The 19,388-nt window shown below is 39.1% G+C and overlaps 1 protein-coding gene across 1 annotated transcript; it reads left to right on the top strand.

Annotated features, from left to right (window-relative positions):
- The first annotated feature begins 1,009 nt into the window (after window positions 1-1,009).
- On the top strand, window positions 1,010-8,504 carry LOC139713803 (G-protein coupled receptor Mth-like). The gene is made up of 5 exons (XM_071625507.1): window positions 1,010-1,085; window positions 2,739-2,824; window positions 5,117-5,600; window positions 6,480-7,420; window positions 8,033-8,504. The coding sequence occupies exons 1-5, from the start codon at window positions 1,010-1,012 to the stop codon at window positions 8,312-8,314; spliced, it is 1,869 nt and encodes a 622-aa protein (XP_071481608.1). The 3' UTR covers window positions 8,315-8,504.
- The last annotated feature ends 10,884 nt before the right edge of the window (window positions 8,505-19,388 follow it).

Below are 19,388 nucleotides of genomic sequence, written 5' to 3'. Positions count from 1 at the left end.
AGATTCATACAAAAAAGTCGATAAAAAACTAGCGTAAAATTTTGAATGACTAACCCGATGATGGTGAAAAGAGTAAGTTATTTTGCACAAGGAAGAGCCTTATGTGTGCAAAAATTTCTTATATTGTGGTCAGGGCCAAAAAATTTTTGTGACAAAACTTTAACTGCACCTATCTGCTCCTTGCTCAAAAGCATCAAGAATAATGAACATGAACATCATCTTGTGAAAACTATAATTTATATAAGGAGGGATCGACAAAGCGTGTACTATCCAGAGAGTTCAATGAAGCGCAAGAAAGTTTTGAAGTCACAAATATCATTGATGTAAAACACACACACACACACACACACACACACACACACACACACGAGAGGGTCCAGAAAGACCACTTCAGATAGGCCATGAGCTCGACCCTTATAGACAAATAAGGCCCAAATCTACTACTGATGTTCCACCTTCATGCATTGGTGTTAGTCAAAGCACGAAGTGAAACAAAACCTGATCAAAAATTAGAATTTAAACTGGACGTTTGACGTAATTTATTTCCACTTGAAAAACATGATCACTCTTTCGGTGAAGTGTGATCATTTCATTAAAAAAAAAACCACCCAGATATTTGTTTCAAACATTGCTTTTAATTATAAGCTTAAAAGAATCGAGGACATTTTTATATGTACATGGTATCCATTACAATCATTATGATAATGGCAGTAACTCGTTTGTGACAAACGACAGCTATCACTTTCAAACTGTGAAGCGACCAGAAACCGTCATGGGCGTTCTCCACCGTTGGAAAAAATCATCTATCAAAACAGTGTAATTTATGTAAATACGTGTAGCAAAGTAATCACCAGAAGTTGGGTATAGACATAAACGTGCGACGGTCAACAATTCCCACTGACGTCTTTGTTTGGACAAATCTGGAAGGTTGCTACCTGTTTACAATCTTTTACCAGAGTTCCTCACAAAGTATGTACAGCATGTTTCAATAAGAAACTGCGAGAGCGATATGGCTAAAGTCACCATCGCCTTTCTACTCTACGTGCCGTGCTTGTTAGCGGGGAAGGAACTCGTAGAAGTTACAGGTAGGTTTCATGACTCTCACTGATTACTCTCACACACTCACGTCTTGGTATCCTTGCAAACCTGCTGTAACCATCCTAGTAAACGGCCGTCAATCGTGTATCAGTATGAAAATATGCAATGTATTATCCTTATTCACTTATTCACAGGGCAAATCTTAAGAAATCCTCTGACTTGTAAAAAAAAAAGGAGAATAAAATCGTGTTCATGTGCCAACAAGTTAAATGTTTACACCCTCACCTAACAAATATTTCATGAAATAAATTCAACTATTCGTACGTGGATTCAGTTAAATCTATACGTCACAGGCAAAAGAAATTTCAAGAGAAACGAAATAAAAGTAAATAAAGATCATGGATTTGAACTCACTTTGCAATTAGATTCTATAAAATCCTGTCAAACCGAGTATAACATTGATATAGAATTTGACAGAGGATGCACTCATAACATTTTGACCGCATCTTGGGGGGGGGGGGGGGGGGGGTGGGGATAGGGCCAAAGCAAGTCAAATGTGTTCAGGCAATGTCAGGGCATCGATCCGTTGCCATGATTGGGGGAGGAGGAGGAGGGGACGAAGCTTTAATGGCATTTTTTACCATTTGCAGATGAAACAAAAACCCAACTTTAGCTCTTCAAAATAGTTCTAAAATTTGAGTTACGGATAAAAACAACCAATGTTAAAATTTGAACCAGTATAATCAATGTTAAGTATTGTTAGATATACAAGATGTGAACAATAGTTGTAATATAAATGTTTCTAGACTAAACCGTTTACAGTTATGGTTAATTGAGAAAAATAGTGATATCTCCTTATATTTAGGCTTTATTGCAAAATGTGTATATGGTATGGTGTTTTGTGATACTACTGACAAACACATATGCATCAATGTGGTAACTATAACATTTTTAGAATCACTGATCCCAATGATAAACACTACCTTTAAGGATGGGTACGAGGAATGCATCTTTCTCCCACGCGAGGGAAAATTTGCATTTTCAGACCCGGAATTCGGCGATCTGCTGCACACTTTGGGTGAAGTACTTGGTTTCTTTTTCCATTCAAATGAAGCAAAATGATATTATTTTTTATATTGGGGATATTCCCTCCCTCACGAAGTAGCTTTTGCATTTATAGGATTAAAATAAAACGATTTGATGCACTTTTTTTTTTTTGTGAGAAATATTCGGAAATTTGCCAAACTCCTACTGAAGTGTGCAAAATCTAATGTAAGACCCTAAATTGTGTTCTTCTCCCCACTCCTCACTTCCCTCAGTAAATGTCCTTGCAGTGCATTATGACGCATGAGGCACTGGTTTAATGGGAAAGTGGTCAGTCCCCACTGACCCATTCCACCCACCTCTATGTGCCCCTTTGTTTTAGACTTCTGCCTGAAATCTTGACCAGTACATTCCACTGTGCTGACGACCACTACAACAGAGCAGTGTAGTAGTAGTGAGTTCATTCATAAAATCTCATTTAAGAACTTTCCCCTTCCCAAATTTGGATTGCCGTTCTTAGAAATACCCAGCATATATGCATTAGTAAATGGTAATCTCCTCTTTCATTTTATGCAAAGTGCCAAAGATAATATATTCACAAGTTTAAGTATATACAAAAATGTCCCTGAAAACCCGTACTCTTTGCTCTTGTTCAGCCCAAGCATTGGTGCTGCCAGTCCTCTTGCCACCGGGCAGAAGGTTCATCCGTGATACACTGAGTCCAGCCCCGATTGGGAGCACAGCAGGGAGTGCCAAATGTTTATATTGAGATTGTACTTTCACGCAGTTCCTGTCACGGTATTACGACAAATAAAATATACATTCTGGCTGAACTGGACTTCATTCGCGTCGTGATCCTGATACTTATACACCAATAACACTCGTCTACAAAGTCCACGCGTTACCATCAATTCATTTTTCAGAATTTATTTTTTTCTCTCATGTTATACATTGTGTTATCATGGCAACAGCGTTTTCAGTGACAATCACAGAAATTACCGATAGATCTATTTTTATCAGATTTTGAGCATTCGACAAGAGATATGATATACAGCTGTATACGTGAATGTCAGTGGGCAGTGTATTCTCATTTAGTGTTGAGTAATATATTGTTATGTTGATAATTTTGTTATTAGTAAGAATATAATAAGATGGTTGCTGGTTGGGTTCATTTCTTTCCTCTTTGGGTGGGGGTACTTATCACTTTCAGTGACAGTTTTAATTTTTGATGAAATTTATGTTTAATTGTTTGGTTATGATAGATACGTAGGCCCACCATGTTATTATTGCTTGTTTGTAAGCGTGTAATTGTCAGTGTATAGTTATTGTGTGACTGTATGTAGGGGACTCGGTGGAAGAATTGTACTTGTCCACATATAGTGTGTTTTATTTGATGTATATGTCTTTGTTTTGTCAACTGAAATGTTTGTTTGTGCAGGCCCCCCCCCCCCCAGTAAGAACAGCACCTGCCTACTGATGGGGCTACCCTGTTGAAAAAAGACTGAATCAATCAATCAATCAATCAATCAATCAATCAATCAATCAATCAATCAAAATAAGAGTGTTACACTATACAGAAGGGGGACGGAGCGAGGGGGGGGGGGGGAGGGGCGGTGAATATTTGAAAATTGTAAATCCCCACGGTGTAGCCATGTCATTCATGGAGCAGGGATAGATTGTTGGAGGGGGTTTCCCTCAACCCCTCCAAATCGCGAGGTAGATTTTGTATTTTTAAAATTGAAATGAAAATCTCTCGTGTCATATCTTCAAGGGAATATTTGGGAAATTTTCCATCAAGAAAGAGTGTCTTTTATTCATTAAGGGGGACAGAAGTCGGCAGAAGTGTAAATTGGAATGGATATCCCCCTCCATTACGAGGGACTTTATTTTACATTGGAATTGTGTATCATTATGTGAGTGTGTGTTGTATGTGTACAGTGAGTGTACGTGTCATGTTTACCACCGTAAAGATCAATGTACTTTTACACTGGTTAATTTGAGTGTTTGATTATGCTGTAAGTTTAATGTTTTGTACTAGTGTACGGTAAGTGAAGGAATTGCAGCAAACAAGTTCGCTATTTAGGAGGGTTTGACTTTTCATTTCCAGTCTCCAATGAACAGTGGCATATCTAGAGAAAACGGCGCCCGGGGCAAGCGTGAAAATTGCACCCCTATAATTTCTGAAAAAGTGTTCAGCCCCAACCCCATCCCGGTAGGGACTTTAAAAAAAGTCCACATGATATGCTTTTTCAAGCACTTAAAAGGGGTCTTTTGAGGGTGATTTAAATGTAATAAATTTAGATAAATTTTGACGAGCGAGCGAGCCGAAAATTTTTGTATATTTTCGCGTCATCATTACGTTTTGTCTTATCTTTTTTCTTTTTGATAAATTTTGGCGATCGAAAGCAGCGAGCGAGCCGAAAATTTTGGTATTTCAGCTTACAAAACATGGAATTCCTGTCATTTTTTGCTTATTAAATCTTACAATTCTAATCAAGATATATTGACGGCCGTATAGATAACGATTTGTACCAACAAACTGAGGACTTGAAAAAATACCTGAAATTAGTACGCACGAGTGAGCCGAAATTTGTAATTTCCGCGCCATCGTTACGTTTTGTTCTTATCTTCTTCTTTTTTTTTGCTCGATTTTGGCGAGCGAGCGCATCGAGCGAGCCGAAAATTTCTGTATTTCAGCTTACAAAACATGGAATTCTTGTCATTTTTTTGCTCATTAAATCTTACAATTCTAATCAAGATATAGTGACGGCCTTATAGATAACGATTTATACCAACAAACTGAGGACTTGAAAAAATACTCTAAATTAGGACGCGTGGGTGAGCCGAAATTTGTATATTTCCGCGTCATCATAACGTTTTGTTCTTATCTTCTTTTATAGATATATAAATTTTGGCGAGCGAGCGCAGCGAGCGAGCCGAAATTTCAGCTTACAAAACATGGAACTCTTGTGTGAACACAATAAACATTGTCATTTTTTTTTAAAATCTTATTTGATTTGGCATCGGATTGCAGTCCTGTACAGTCGAGTGGACAAAGCGCTTCTGCAAGTGTGATGAAGACTGTGTGAAATATAAGGATTGTTGTGCAGACCGCCAAGAGGCAGTTGACAATGGAACGTCGAGTCAGAAATCTTTCCCCTTTCCAGAAGACGCTCGACCGGCTAAAATGGCATGGGAAGACGAATATGTTCCTTATATGACTTGCACCGTGGTATTTGATATCCGGGATCCATTGTTTGCATTCGAGATGATATCGCTGTGTCCTGATAACGCCCCCAAGGAGACCATACTCTGGATCAACTGTGAGCAATATGTCTTTAATGGTGAGCGTTTTACGTATTCTGAAGCATACTTCATCACCCCCGTGACCGCTCGGGGGATTGGACATTTCAAGAACGTGTACTGCGCTCTCTGCCATGGGATATCCTTTATAGATCTGCAGCCATGGAGTCTGGACTGGGAGTGCTCTGAGTCAAACTCATCTTCATTTCAAATGGGTGAGTTTCAAGATCTCTTCGAAACTTCGGGTTGCTTCGCGTCAAAATTTGTCCTACCGAACAATCTTTCTGCCAACATGCTCCCAAGACCTTGCTTTGTTACCCATTTTACCACGTGCTCAAAGTTGTTTTCACCAGACGGTAACACTGAAATATTTTGCCCGTCATACCTTGATCCGGTTATTAGCGGTGCAGTGTATCAGAATCTTCACTGTGCCTACTGCAACGGTCTTGAAGTATGCCGTTATTTTTCATCTTATTGTAATCCATCTGGTTTCCCGTTCTTTGTCATAGGGGCCAATATCGGAACTTTTTTTCTTTTCAGTCCCACTGAGCTCTCTGTTCTTGCAACCACGTGCTTACAAAATGAAGCCTTTGATCCCCTCACTGAGACCTGTCAAGTTGTATTTTGCTGGCAAGGATTTGCTTTCGACAGTGAAACTCAAAGATGCAAGCCCGTTCTAGAAGTGGTGTTTGTGCAAGTATGCATTTCCTTCTATTCTCATGACGATAGCCATCTTCTCAAAAGTCTAACCAGTGAGGATAAATCTCGCATTTCTTCACATCTGGTTAATGTCATTGGATTGCCTGGGGACCAAGATGCCTTTGTGTCTAAGGAATCATGTACTCCTCCTAATGATGGTGACAACATGCTTCAGAAAAAGGTTGATTCGTCCCCGATAACATCAAATAATGCAACATGTCAGACTTGTTATGATTACGGAGTTAATAGAACAGACTTAATGACATTGCATCTTTCTAATTACCATTTTAAGTCCAGCTTAATGGGTCTTATGTCACGAAATGTAACGATTTGTAAACTTACCCTCGAGGCTCCGGCAGGGTGGAACTGCTCAAATATCAATCCCTTGAATTCAGAAAACACAACCGGTGATTTTCTGCAACCTTTCGTAATTGATGCCACGAGTACAAATGGAAGCTTTGTCGTAAGGCGCCACACCGCGAAGTCATTGTGTCACGTTCTAGACACTTTGCCTTGTGACTCTCAATTCAGACTACATGCCGAGTCCTTTGAAGTGGTCACCGGGGATAGAGGAGAATTGATACTGAGACTGATTGACGAGGATATCATACTTCAAGCTGGTGAGTTCTCGCTCATGCGGGACGGATCGGCGTTATACTGTCGATTGACTACTGTGAATCATGTCAGTGATCTCCCTGAGGGTCTCAATATCATCTCCCAAGTCGGCATTTCCCTGTCAATACTCTCCCTCCTCATTCTCATTGCTACCTACATCATGTTCCCAAAGATAAGAAACGTATCTGGAAAGTCCGTTCTTTCGCTCTCACTCTCATTACTAGTCGTGTTTATACTGACTCATTTAAACGCGATAACTGTCCAAGGAAATACTTTCTGCAAGACCATAGCCGCTACGTCACACTATTTTTGGCTTTCTTCTTTCTTCTGGATGAACGTTCTCGCCATCGACCTTTGCCGTACGTTTGGCTCTCGAGCAAAGATCCGTGTGAACCTCCCTTCAACAGGCCACTTTGTCTGGTATTCCCTGTACGCCTGGGGAGCTCCAGCTGTCATTGTTGGCATCTGCCTGACCATCGACTTGTGCCAATGTACTGCCTTTACGTTTGGATATGGTAAGAACGGGATCTGCTGGTTAACTAGAGGTAATGCCAGTTTGTATGGCTTCGGGGTTCCTTTGGCTTGTCTCCTGTTCATCAACATCATCTTGTTTGCAGACACAATCCGAGGAATCCGAATAACTAAGAAATCTTCGGAGATGGTGCGGAAGGATAGACCAGTGATCACCCAGGCGAAAGAAGATCTGTTTCTTTACATAAAGGTATCGATATTGCATTTATGAGATAAACTGCAGTCGGTTATTGACGTTTTGATGGATAAGGGTTATAGACCTAAATGACTAACCAGTATCCATGGCACCCCCCCCCCCCAAAAAAAAAAAAATGAATGCCAGCTTGTGAACTCTTTGCTTTCAACAATTTTCTGATTTCACGGTCAATTGGAAAGTTTTGAAATATTTCCAACTTAGCTCCTACTAATTGTGAATGCAGTCGATTCTTTCTCATCTCACTGCATAATGGTAGTCTTTTCTGCAAATAGTCTACTATACCACCTATATCATGTCTCAAGGATAAGACATCGGGCCCCTACAAAAGAGAAGAAATAAACAAATAAAGTAAAGAACTAATGAATATTCAAGTGACAGTCATAAGCACTGGTCAAATGTGTGTTTGTGTGTGTGTGTGTGTGTGTGTGTGTGTGTTTGCGAGTGTGTTTGTTTTCTTTCGCTATAGTGTAAATGATACTTGTGCATTCTCTTCATCATTGTTTGGGAATGCATGTGCATATACATGAGCAGGCCTATAAAAATGTATTTTGGGTAAGTTTTCCCCTGTTTGCACTTCTTTATTACTCACTTATTTCACTTACTCAGCTATCTTGCATCATGGGCTTCACCTGGGCACTCGCCTTCGTCTGTGACTACGGTAAGGTTCGAGAGCTTTGGTACGTGTTCACGGCTGTCAACTCTTTGCAGGAGTTATGCTGCTTCTCGTGTTCGGTTTCAGCAAGCGAAACATCGCCCTCTGGAGGGAGAAAATCGGTAAAGCAAAAGAAGAGACCCGTAGATTGTCTGGTCAAGGAGAAGGAAATGCTCGGACCACTCATAACACAGCAGAATCAGGCGTCTAGTTCCATTCCATTACTACAAAAATGAGGGAAATATTGGTGGCACAACAACATGTCACACATTCTGACAACAAGGCAAATCATCACCACCAATGATATCAGATTTAAAGTAACAAGAGAACTTTATCCTTCTCTCGCCCAACAGGCCACACCCACTTAGCACAAATGCATATTCATGACACCATGCAGAGGTCTGTCAACTATAAACGGCAATTTAGTATTTTCTGTCAAACAGGGACGATGTTACACGAGGATTTCTTTAAAGCTGATCTGACAGTGTCTTTTTTTTCCCTTTTGATTAGTCACTTTTCAGCTATTATTTTGTTATTTAGGAATAGCCTGAACAGGTTGATTTGATGACAACAAAAGATAAAGAAAGTTTATGATTAAGATTTAATCAAGTGACATTTTGATAATCACTCGTGACTATCTAAACACACTAAACTTACAATCAGTGTTACCTTTGTACCTTGTCTTACTTCAGTAGAAAGTGACAGATCTGGTACACAGTTTTGGAGAATTATTCAGGAATATGCATGTTAATCATAATTGTGCACTAAGTACATGGAAGGGAATTAACCTAACAACCTAAAACAACAGGATATCCCCCTGCTATGCGTCCCCGAGAGTTATTTTGCATTTTGAGAATTGACACTTAATTATCTGGTCCAAACTAAACTTTTAGTGGAATAATTGGACAATTTTCTTTCAAAAGAGCAAGAGAATTTTTGGTATCTAGGGGATTATTTGGGGGCAAATATATCATTTTGCCCCCCTCAAAGATTTTCATGTTGCTGGGCAACTGCCCATTTTGCCTCCAAGTCTAAATTCTTGCAGAACTAATTAGAAATTCATTTTTATTTGATTATACAAATTCATCTATGCCATTTTATCAATATCAACAATTTTATTTTAACATTAAGCTTTGTATGTGCTCACCAGCTGCAATTGTAGTCTCACTGGCTCCTGCTCCTGGTAAAGATGGAAAAAGAAGTGTTTGAATGCTGCCACTGTCATTGGTAAAGAAGATCATACAAGGAAACTTTCTTTTTATATCAGTATCTGTATGATATCTGTATCATTATTATCATTATTGTATTTGGTAGAAGACATATAGTAAAAAAATCAACAACAAAACTGAAAATAATTTGTCATTCAATAACACGAAAATACCTTAACAATGGATGCACTTGACAAGGTTGCCAAGCATTGGGCAAAGTTAACTGTAGTCCGCGGACTTCTCTAACCCATATCCCTGACAGGTGCACTCAGTGTTACAGATTTACCTTTCATACACTATCATGTCGATGTATGATTTGTATGCGTAACAAGGCGTGAAAAAACTTACACCTTGTTAAGTAAAATAAGATGACATCGTTGACAGTATTTGATTGAACTGCTTATCACTGCTAATGGAAAATAAGACCTAACAAGACAAATTGGCCATGCGTATCTGCCGCTCTTATATCTGTATCATATAGATTTGTGACTTGCATGTATAATATAGACCGTGAGAATGTTAAATTCTATAAGGTGAACTCATTTTTCATTATCTTGTTTGTCTGCTACAAGAAACAAATCTTTTCAGTCTGAACTTTGCATTTACGCGATGTAGTGTATATACTATACAAATTATTCTAAAAGATGTTTAAGGTTATTTAAAAAAGATGAAAAATTGATTATACACTATAAAATATTTGATTATGCTTGAGCTGAAAAAAAGGCAGTCCCGCATTGGGAATGTTTTGTAATATATTGTACGTGTTGTATCCTTTTCCGATGAGTGTAAGATTCATTATATATGTTATAGACAAAATACAAGTATAAAATATGACCATTGTATCATAATTTTCAATCAAGTGTAATAGATTGTCGCTAATTCTGTAATTACTTTATTTGTTGTTAAATATGGTAGATAAAGTAAAATTCAACACTAGTTTTGACAATTAAGAAAAAGTAGAACAGTCGACCACTATTAACGAAATGATTTCGCCATATGTTATCAAGAAAATTAATTCATGTCTATCGATATATTGATTATTTTTTGGTGGTGTGGTTCATAAACTCAAAAACTTTTTAAGATAAGGAAGCAGAGTTTTGCAGCTGGGATATTAGAAGTGGTAAAAACTCTTTAAGATAAGAAGTTGGGGAAGATTAAGCAATCACAGTAATAACATGCATGCGCTGTCAGTTTGATATGGGCTACGCAATTTCTACGCATAACCACGAAGTACTGTAAGCATCCCATTTCAAGCTGACATGATAGCGGTTTGAGTGATAAGAACAATAACTATTCAATCTTGATAAGAATAATAACTATTCAATTTTGATAATTGAAACCAAATCAAAACCAACAGAATTGACTATTGCAAGCACACCAAAAAAACAAACAAACAAACAAAAACAGACAAACAAACAAAAAACAAAAAAGCAAACAAATACAAAAACAAGACTAACCCATTTCGTCAAGCATCACCGTGGATAATCATACGATATAATTCGTTGCCTAAGCTGCATTTGGAACGACTGGCTTCAGTCAGATTGAGTTTTGCAGTTAACCGTGAACGTTTTTGTATCGTCATGCCAGTATTGAACATCACTATCAGAAAGTGTAAATCTAACAAAAGAGTGGCATGATTAAATCCTGACGCCGTGCCCTTCTTACACATTGCAAAAAGTAATCAGTAATGATTTTTATTTATATAATATATTGTAGTAATGTGATCCATTTTTGTCATGCTTGTTACAGGAAACCAATATATTGCTTTGTAGGAGAAGAATAAAAACAATCTAAAAACCAAGGCTAATTGACTTTATCATTGTCAAAATGACCCAAAAATCATAAGTGCGGATCCAAACTTTTAAACGTTCCATCGATATCGATCGAAAGGAGTTTTTGTGGGGTATCTGTTTATATGATAATGTTGACTGTAGTCGTATTTGTTTGCTATTGTTTTCTTACGCCAAAAAGTGTAACTGCGGGCATTGAGAGTGTTTTAGGTGAATTGTCTGTTCGTCCTTCCTCACCTCCGTCCGTAATTCATTTTGTGAACGCGGCGTATTCACTGAAATCAATTTGAGTATCCAAGTGAAATTTAGAATGAGTATGCATGTGTGAATGGACGAAGCTGTGGCTGTAGACTTTTGACTGCACATGCACGCTCAGGGTCTAAGTTTAAGGGTAAACCTTAAATTGTGAAAATTGCGCTATGATTTCCTCCATATTTCGGCAATGCCCTTAGGCAATATCCTAAACTTACTCTGTGCATGTATTACATAATAAAGATTGTCTCGGGAAAGTTTCGAGAAATGGGATAAAAGGTCAAATGTCAAGTGAAATCACTGAATGTTGCTTTCTTTCTCCATGTCTCGGAAATGTTTTGGGTTTCTTCATGAAGAATTATGTTTTGCCTAGCAATGATTCTCTTGGGAATGTGAGGTCAAAGGTCAACTAGGTTTACATCGAAGTTAAAAAAAAAAAAAAATCTTATTACCACTTGAGTGATTATTTGTAGAAAGTTATGAGCCATGGGCTCAAGGAGCATAAAGATCAAGAGAAATGCTCAAATTCCCCAATGCTTGCTCTCTGAAAGAATTTGGCTATTCAAATGAATCTTGCTTCAAGGAAGGTACATGTAAACACTCAAAAACATTAGCGGTTGTGCAGCAAAAACTCTCAAACATGACCCTTTTTTTGCCAAGCTTGTGAAGATATACTTCAGACCTCACTGGGAGAACAATGAGATATGACGGAGGCATACCAGTCGCCATAACGACATTTCTTTTCTAAACATATTTTTAAACATAAGCTAACATGCCATGGCAATGTTAAGCAGTTTACCAAGCACAATTGCAAATTTGTTCGTTTTTGCTTTATCGCCGGTTTCAAGGGCTTCATTTGCAAAATAAATTTGCAAGTGGCGCTGATGTGCTAGCACAGCCTGACTTTCACGTCACCATGTCACTTTGGACCATGCACTTTACTCGAGAAAAGTTCGGAGGCACAGCCAAACCGAGCCTCCTTGGCCAAACAATCAGTCTTGTGATTTTCATTTTGGGGACTACTCATGATGGAATGCTTTCGTAGAGTCTTTGTATCTCCAAAATCGAAGGAGTGGATGTTTGGATAAGCATTTAAGGTTCACCTGACATTGTTCCTGGTTTTTGGTATGAGACAGGTAAACATATTGGACTTTTCTTCATTAGTATTCTTACTGCTGTGTAGGGGTAGTATGTTAGTATAACAATATAGTAAGCCTAGAATTGTATGGTATTTTGGAGACTGTTATATATAGATTATTTCACTGAAAATTTCGAAAATCTCCCAGAAAAAGTTGCAGAAGTCTCTGCCTTGAGAACATAAGTGATTGCTCACATGCACGCTTGTGCCATAATTTCGACAATAAGAGACCCGCGGAACTTCGAAGTTGCTTGTTTTTTTGGAAATAACTCGCTGTGATAATGATATTTCTCTTTTCGAAGTTTGGCAAAGGATTACAATGAGCGCGCAATGAATCCTATTTTGAAATAGTTACATTTTGTGCCGCAAGATTTAAAAACAAAAGATTCAATCTGTTAATTACATTCTGAATCATTTTCTCATTCTTATCGCCGTATAGAAACAATGGAGACTATTCTTAAAGAAGTAATAAAATGCAAGAATCAAGCGTTGTCATTTTAATTTCTCTAAATGATTAGTTACGCAAAGGTTAGATTAACCCATTTCTGTACTTGGATTCTGCTATATAATTTGTATACACTTTACCACGATAACCACGTATAACATTGCACAAGCTCGTTAAGTCGCTGACAGTATAACAGATCTGCAAAGTAACCGATATGGTAGAAACTAGAGGAATTTGAATGTGAAATAAAAATTCCAATACAGTAGCAACCTGGTGCTCAAATTTCAAAGACTGAGGGTGTTCTGAACCCCCCCCCCCCCACTTTTCAAAGCTAATTATCTCGGTGTTCCAATTTAATATGTCTTGTACAATTGCTCGATCTTGACTGTATCTTAAGTTGAAAGCCAATAAGATATAAATCCTAATATGAATTATACTGTTGAGGACCTAGGAGTTCCTTAGACATTACTGCAAGCAAACTCAGACAAAAAAGTCGATATTGGGCAACATTTATGGACTTTATTGTGATGGATCATAAGTCAAATAAAATACACCGACATGATAGTGCTGTGAATGGAATATTTTGCCTGTTTTGCCTAATTTCTGCAAGTCTGTACCCCGTCTCTATAAGAATCTCTGGGACTGCCGTTCTTCTTAAACAAGCATAGAAATTGCGCCGTTATTCATATTTTGGAATCATGCCGAAATACAGAATTGGTTGCGTGGACTCGTAATGCAACATACCTTCCGAATAGAAATGATATGAACACCATTAATGTGTCGCAATCCAGATCTATCGAATGTGTTAATTTGAGTTGTTCAAAAAATCTGGGGAAACAACGATCTACACTAAACAGATCTACATCATACATGTACTTAATTCGTGTTGCGATTCTAAACTTTGACTACTCTCTGCCCTTATAATCACTGCGTACTCTTCACGTTGGCATTAATTTCAAAGCCAAAAATGAAAACTGCGGGTAATTAAATTCTTAATATTTTGCGTCTCTTTCTTCAATCGTTTTCTGGCGAAGATGTAAGTTATGACAGATATAATGCATTTCTGAAAATCACGTGATCTCTTATATAATACATTAATTTACAATTCGTCCCTCCTGAGCTGGACAATGGAAAGATTCGTAGATTATTAAAGTTTGACCTGTACCATTTGTTATGCTAATCCGGAAGTTCAATATAATTCTAAAAGTCATTGATGGGGCATTAGAGTTTCTCATCATTTTCCGAGAACAGAGATATAAACAACATAATGATACATAATATGCAAATAATGTGATACGATGAAGATATCAATTCACACCGCCACGAAGATGTAAACATGTGTTTCCTGATGTATTTTCTTTTTCACTTCACTTAACTTCAATTCAATTCAATTTAAAGTTTATTTCATTTTCGACAAAAACATATATATTCCACTTTCTTTCAGAGAACATAACAAGTAAAACACTGTGGAATGAAAAGACTATTTATACAATGATTGATTAACCTTACAGAAATTATACATTGTCATGAAAACTGAAGTGATTGAAATAAAGAATAACCATGCGTGAAGTGTGCAAAATGGAGTGACCCACTAAAAAGGCAGAGCTTGTAGAATGTGGGTTCTCTGGTGAAGAACATCAGTGGAAAGATAAATTGAAGCACCGTAAAAAAAGAAGAAGTCTGGATAAGAAAAAAGAAATCTGGAAGCCCACTGAAAAAAAAGAGTAACAGATAGACATTCTTACACAGATGGGAATGAACATGAAACGAGACTAGACAGCAATATAACTACTGAAGGAATGATAGTGGCGAAGAGATTAGAAATAATAGGAGACCAAAAAAAGAATGGGACAGCACTAACGAAAAGAAAGAAAATGTAGCAGACAATAACACACAAAAGAGACAGCGATCTTCGGCTTCAACAAATATTAACAGAAACTTGTCGGTTCTGCTGATGCAATAACCCAGCAATGATTATCATTATTTTGAAGGGATCGAGATGTACTTGAAAATTTTCGAGTAAAGAAAATCCCTTCAGATTGTACACACATACACAAACACGCTCATTTTTGTAGAATATGTATATATATATATATATATATATATATATATACACTCTGTATATATATTCATATATAATTATGTATGACTAAGACCAATATCATGTTCGATTTGATTAAACTTGTGCATCTATTCGTTTGATATTGTTTGATATTGTTTGCGGAATATCTTAAATGTGGGATCCCAGGATTTTACTAAAAAATACAAACAAAAGAAAACAAAACATAAATGAGTCAGGTAAGAAAAACTAAAAGGTAAGGAGTGAAATAATTAGACATTTTACAGGCGAAATTAGAAGAGCTCGACATCATATCTTTTATCCTTTTTAAATGAATATTCAGGAAATTAATTTTCACACACCACTGAAACTTGATGGAACATTGTTATATTATTTAATTAGCACCTCCATAATGATTTGCTGAGCTAAAGCTTAGATTCTATTACGTAATACTCGTATAAGTCTTCAGAGGTTAGCATTTCCCAGGTGTTTAAGGCAGTGAAGTCACATAATGAAATTCAAAGTAAGTAAAAATTCCAGGCAGTCCCAGTTGGCTATAAATACCCGTGTCAGTGAGCAGTAAGCATCTTTTTCAAGTGTGACGGCAGTGAATTGTACCAGGGAGGTGAGACACCTCCCTGATCATACATCTCAAACTCCAATGTCTAGTGATCGGGAAGACGACGCTACCTCTCAGCCCCCATCCCCGCGGGGAGATCAGGGCATGGAAGGCCGCCTTGAAGCTCAACTAGAGAGACTGAGATACTCTCCCACTTCATGGATAGGGCGGCGGCACACCGTGGTAATGACAAACGGCATGTGAGCCATGCCAGCTGGTGCAGGAGAGCTTCTCTTCCCGGCGATTAGTCCGGACATGCGAGCCATGTCCGCGGGGACAGGGGCGCTGCCCCGCCCATCGAAGACTTCAGCGAGCTAGCCATCCCCATCGGCAGCTCATCAGACGACGATATTCTCATGTCAGCCTCCTTCCCGGCAAAACTGATTGCGTTGCCTTGTATGGGTGGCCTTGACTCTGCCCTTGTGGTTATGGTCATTTTGACAACCGAATTGATCCGGATGCCATGCCCTTACAGCCAAACTCTTTCAAAGCCTGGTACCAAATTTGATTTTAACTTAAATTCTGATCTCATTTGGGCCAAATTTAAAAATTAGCTGATTTGCTAATGAAGGCAGTCACACTGCCACATCAGAAGGTAAGTCTCTATAAAATCGCGAAGCAAATGCTCAATTGCCATCGAATGCCCAAGCAGTTCTCACACCAAAATTCGAGAGCACAATTTGGGCGATCCTCCTTCACGAGGCCTTGGGTCTTGTGAGCTCCCAACTTCTACAACAAAATGTAATGAAGGGACTTCTACCACATAGATAAATCCTTTCTGAAATTCACAGATCATGCACGGATAATCATCCATGCAATTGACACAATGAGAATTTTAACAACTCATGTCACCATCGATGGCCTGACACTCCCGGGCTTCCCTAACAAAAAAGTCCTGTGGTACTCCCTGTGGTACTTGTCGGTACCACACAATGTACCACACACTTGTAACGTTACCACAGGAACTGTGTGGTACTGTACCACAGGCTTGTAGGGTACTCCCTGTAGTACTGTCAGTACCACACAATGTACCACATAAATAAATGTTACCACAGGAACTGTGTGGTACTGTTTTACAGGCTCATGTGGTACTCCCTGTAGTACTGGTTGGTACCACACAATGTACCACACAAATATATGTTAACACAGGAACTGTGTGGTACTGTGTCACAGGCTCGTGTGGTACTCTGGGATGTACCACAGGGCAGTACCACAGGACATTACCACAGGAAAGTACCACAGGACAGTACCACAAGACAGTATACACACAAATTGTCCTGTGGTATTTTAGGATGTATACCACACGACAGTACCACAGGACAGTACCACCACATGAATTGTCCTGTGGTATTTTGGGACGTACCACAGGAGAGTACAACAGGAAAGTACCACAGGATAGTACCACAGGACAGTACCACACGACTTGTTCTGTGGTATTTTGGGACGTACCACAGGACAGTACCACAGGGTAGTACCACAGGACAGTACCACAGGAAAGTACCACAGGATAGTACCACAGGACAGTACCACAGGAATTGTCCTGTGGTATTTTGGGACGTACCACAGGACAGTACCACAGGATAGTACCACAGGACAGTACCTCACGACTTGTCCTGTGGTATTTTGGGACGTACCACAGGACAGTACCACAGGGCAGTATCACAGGACAGTACCACAGAGCAGTACCACAGGATAGTACCACAGGACAGTACCACACGACTTGTCCTGTGGTATTTTGGGACGTACCACAGGGTAGTACCACAGGACAGTACCACAGGAAAGTACCACAGGACAGTACCACAGGACAGTACCACACGGCTTGTCCTGTGGTATTTTGGGACGTACCACAGGACAGTACCACAGGGCAGTACCACAGGATAGTACCAAAGGACAGTACCTCACGACTTGTCCTGTGGTATTTTGGGACATACCACAGGACAGTACCACAGGGTAGTACCACAGGATTTGTCCTGTGGTATTTTGGGACGTACCACAGGACAGTACCACAGGGCAGTACTACAGGACAGTACCACAGGAATTGTCCTGTGGTATTTTGGGACGTACCACAGGACAGTACCACAGGGCAGTACCACAGGACAGTACCACAGGATAGTACCACAGGACAGTACCACAGGACAGTACCACAGGGCAGTACGAGAGGACAATACCACAGGGCAGTACCACATAACAGTACCACAGGAAAGTACCACAGGATAGAACCACAGGACAGTACCACACGACTTGTCCTGTGGTATTTTGGGACGTACCACAGGACAGTACTACAGGACAGTACCACAGGAATTGTCCTTTGGTATTTTGGGACGTACCACAGGACAGTACCACAGGGCAGTACCACAGGACAGTACCACAGGAAAGTACCACAGGATAGTACCACAGGACAATACCATACGACTTGTCCTGTGGTATTTTGGGACGTACCACAGGACAGTATGACAGGAATTCCTGTGGTAATTTTCGATGTATACCACAGGAGAGTACCACAGACCACACAACAAATTAAATGCGTAAGTACCACAGAAAAATGCTACAGGATATTCCTTTTTTTTCTTAACATTTTATACCAGAGGACTATCACATCAGGAGAATATCAAACAGCAGTACCACACAGGAGTACCACACAGGAAAATTGTAAGGGAGAATCAACTGAAATTTATAAAAAAAATATAAACAAAAAAGCACATATTAATATTCCTCAATTAATTGATAGATGAGTTATGCTGTAAATTATAGCAATTGATTTGCCATTACTTATCCTGTCCTATACTTCTACAGTATTACCTATTTAGTGAAAGTGCTGATGTAAAGCATGAGAAATTTCATAAGGACTTCTGTGGTACTCCTGTGGTACTCCTGTGGTACTCCTGTGGTACAAATTTTTACATAGCTCATGAATATTCATAAAAAGCAGATTTTAGAAAATACATATATGACTTAAAAAGTCAAAGTATTAATGATGGGACTTACTTTGAACTTTATGAAAGATTGTCTAATTATGTTATGTTATTCCCAATATCATAGATATTGTTATGAAAGTGTAATTTCATATCTTGATAATAAAGTATAATCGAGTTAGTAACCATGCCTTAATGCTTTGCGGATAGACGGCCATATATATATGTACTGATACAGTCGATGGCTACCTAGGAATAGAATATGACTACATATAGATCTATATTATAGGACTAGAATGGCACTTGGCCATTAGACTCTCGTTTGAGGTTATATGTTAGGAGTAGGACAGGTTATTAAGTAGGGCCATGTTTGTCCTAAAATCCATCACTCACCTATCAGGAATATTCCTTGACATGTGGCTAAAATTCTCCCAGATTTTTTTTTTTTCGATCTATCCTGTGTGGTACTCTCCTGTGGTACCATGGAAATGCTGTGTGGTACTGCCCTGTGGTAATGCTGTGTGGTAATGATCGACCTGTGGTACTGTCCTGTGGTACTGTCCCAAAATACCACAGGACAGTTCCTGTGGTACTGTTCTGTGGTACTAGTCCTGTGGTACTGCCCTGTGGTACGTCCCAAAATACCACAGGAATTCCTGTGGTACTGTCCTGTGGTACTGCTCTGTGGTACCGGTCCTGTGGTACTTTCCTGTGGTACTGCCCTGTGGTACGTCCCAAAATACCACAGGAATTCCTGTGGTACTGTCCTGTGGTATGTCCCAAAATACCACAGGACAATTCCTGTGGTACTGTCCTGTGGTACTTTCCTGTGGTACTGTCCTGTGGTACCGTCCTGTGGTAATTACCACAGGAGTACCACAGGACTT

The sequence above is a fragment of the Diadema antillarum genome, unplaced genomic scaffold (assembly GCF_040938485.1).
Source record: "Diadema antillarum isolate AM-2024a unplaced genomic scaffold, OU_Dant_1.0 seq00002068_RagTag, whole genome shotgun sequence".
NCBI classification, from domain to species: domain Eukaryota; kingdom Metazoa; phylum Echinodermata; class Echinoidea; order Diadematoida; family Diadematidae; genus Diadema; species Diadema antillarum.
Note: the sequence above shows the minus strand (reverse complement) of the source record. Positions and strands in the feature narration are given on the sequence as shown.

Excerpts from the sequence above, each read along its gene's own strand:
- LOC139713803 (XM_071625507.1), top strand. The coding sequence starts at position 1,010 with ATGGCTAAAGTCACCATCGCCTTTCTACTCTACGTGCCGTGCTTGTTA. Across the intron at positions 2,825-5,116 it reads CAGCCCCGATTGGGAGCACA|TCCTGTACAGTCGAGTGGAC; the intron begins GCAGGGAGTGCC and ends ATCGGATTGCAG. Across the intron at positions 5,601-6,479 it reads CTCATCTTCATTTCAAATGG|AAAACACAACCGGTGATTTT; the intron begins GTGAGTTTCAAG and ends CCTTGAATTCAG.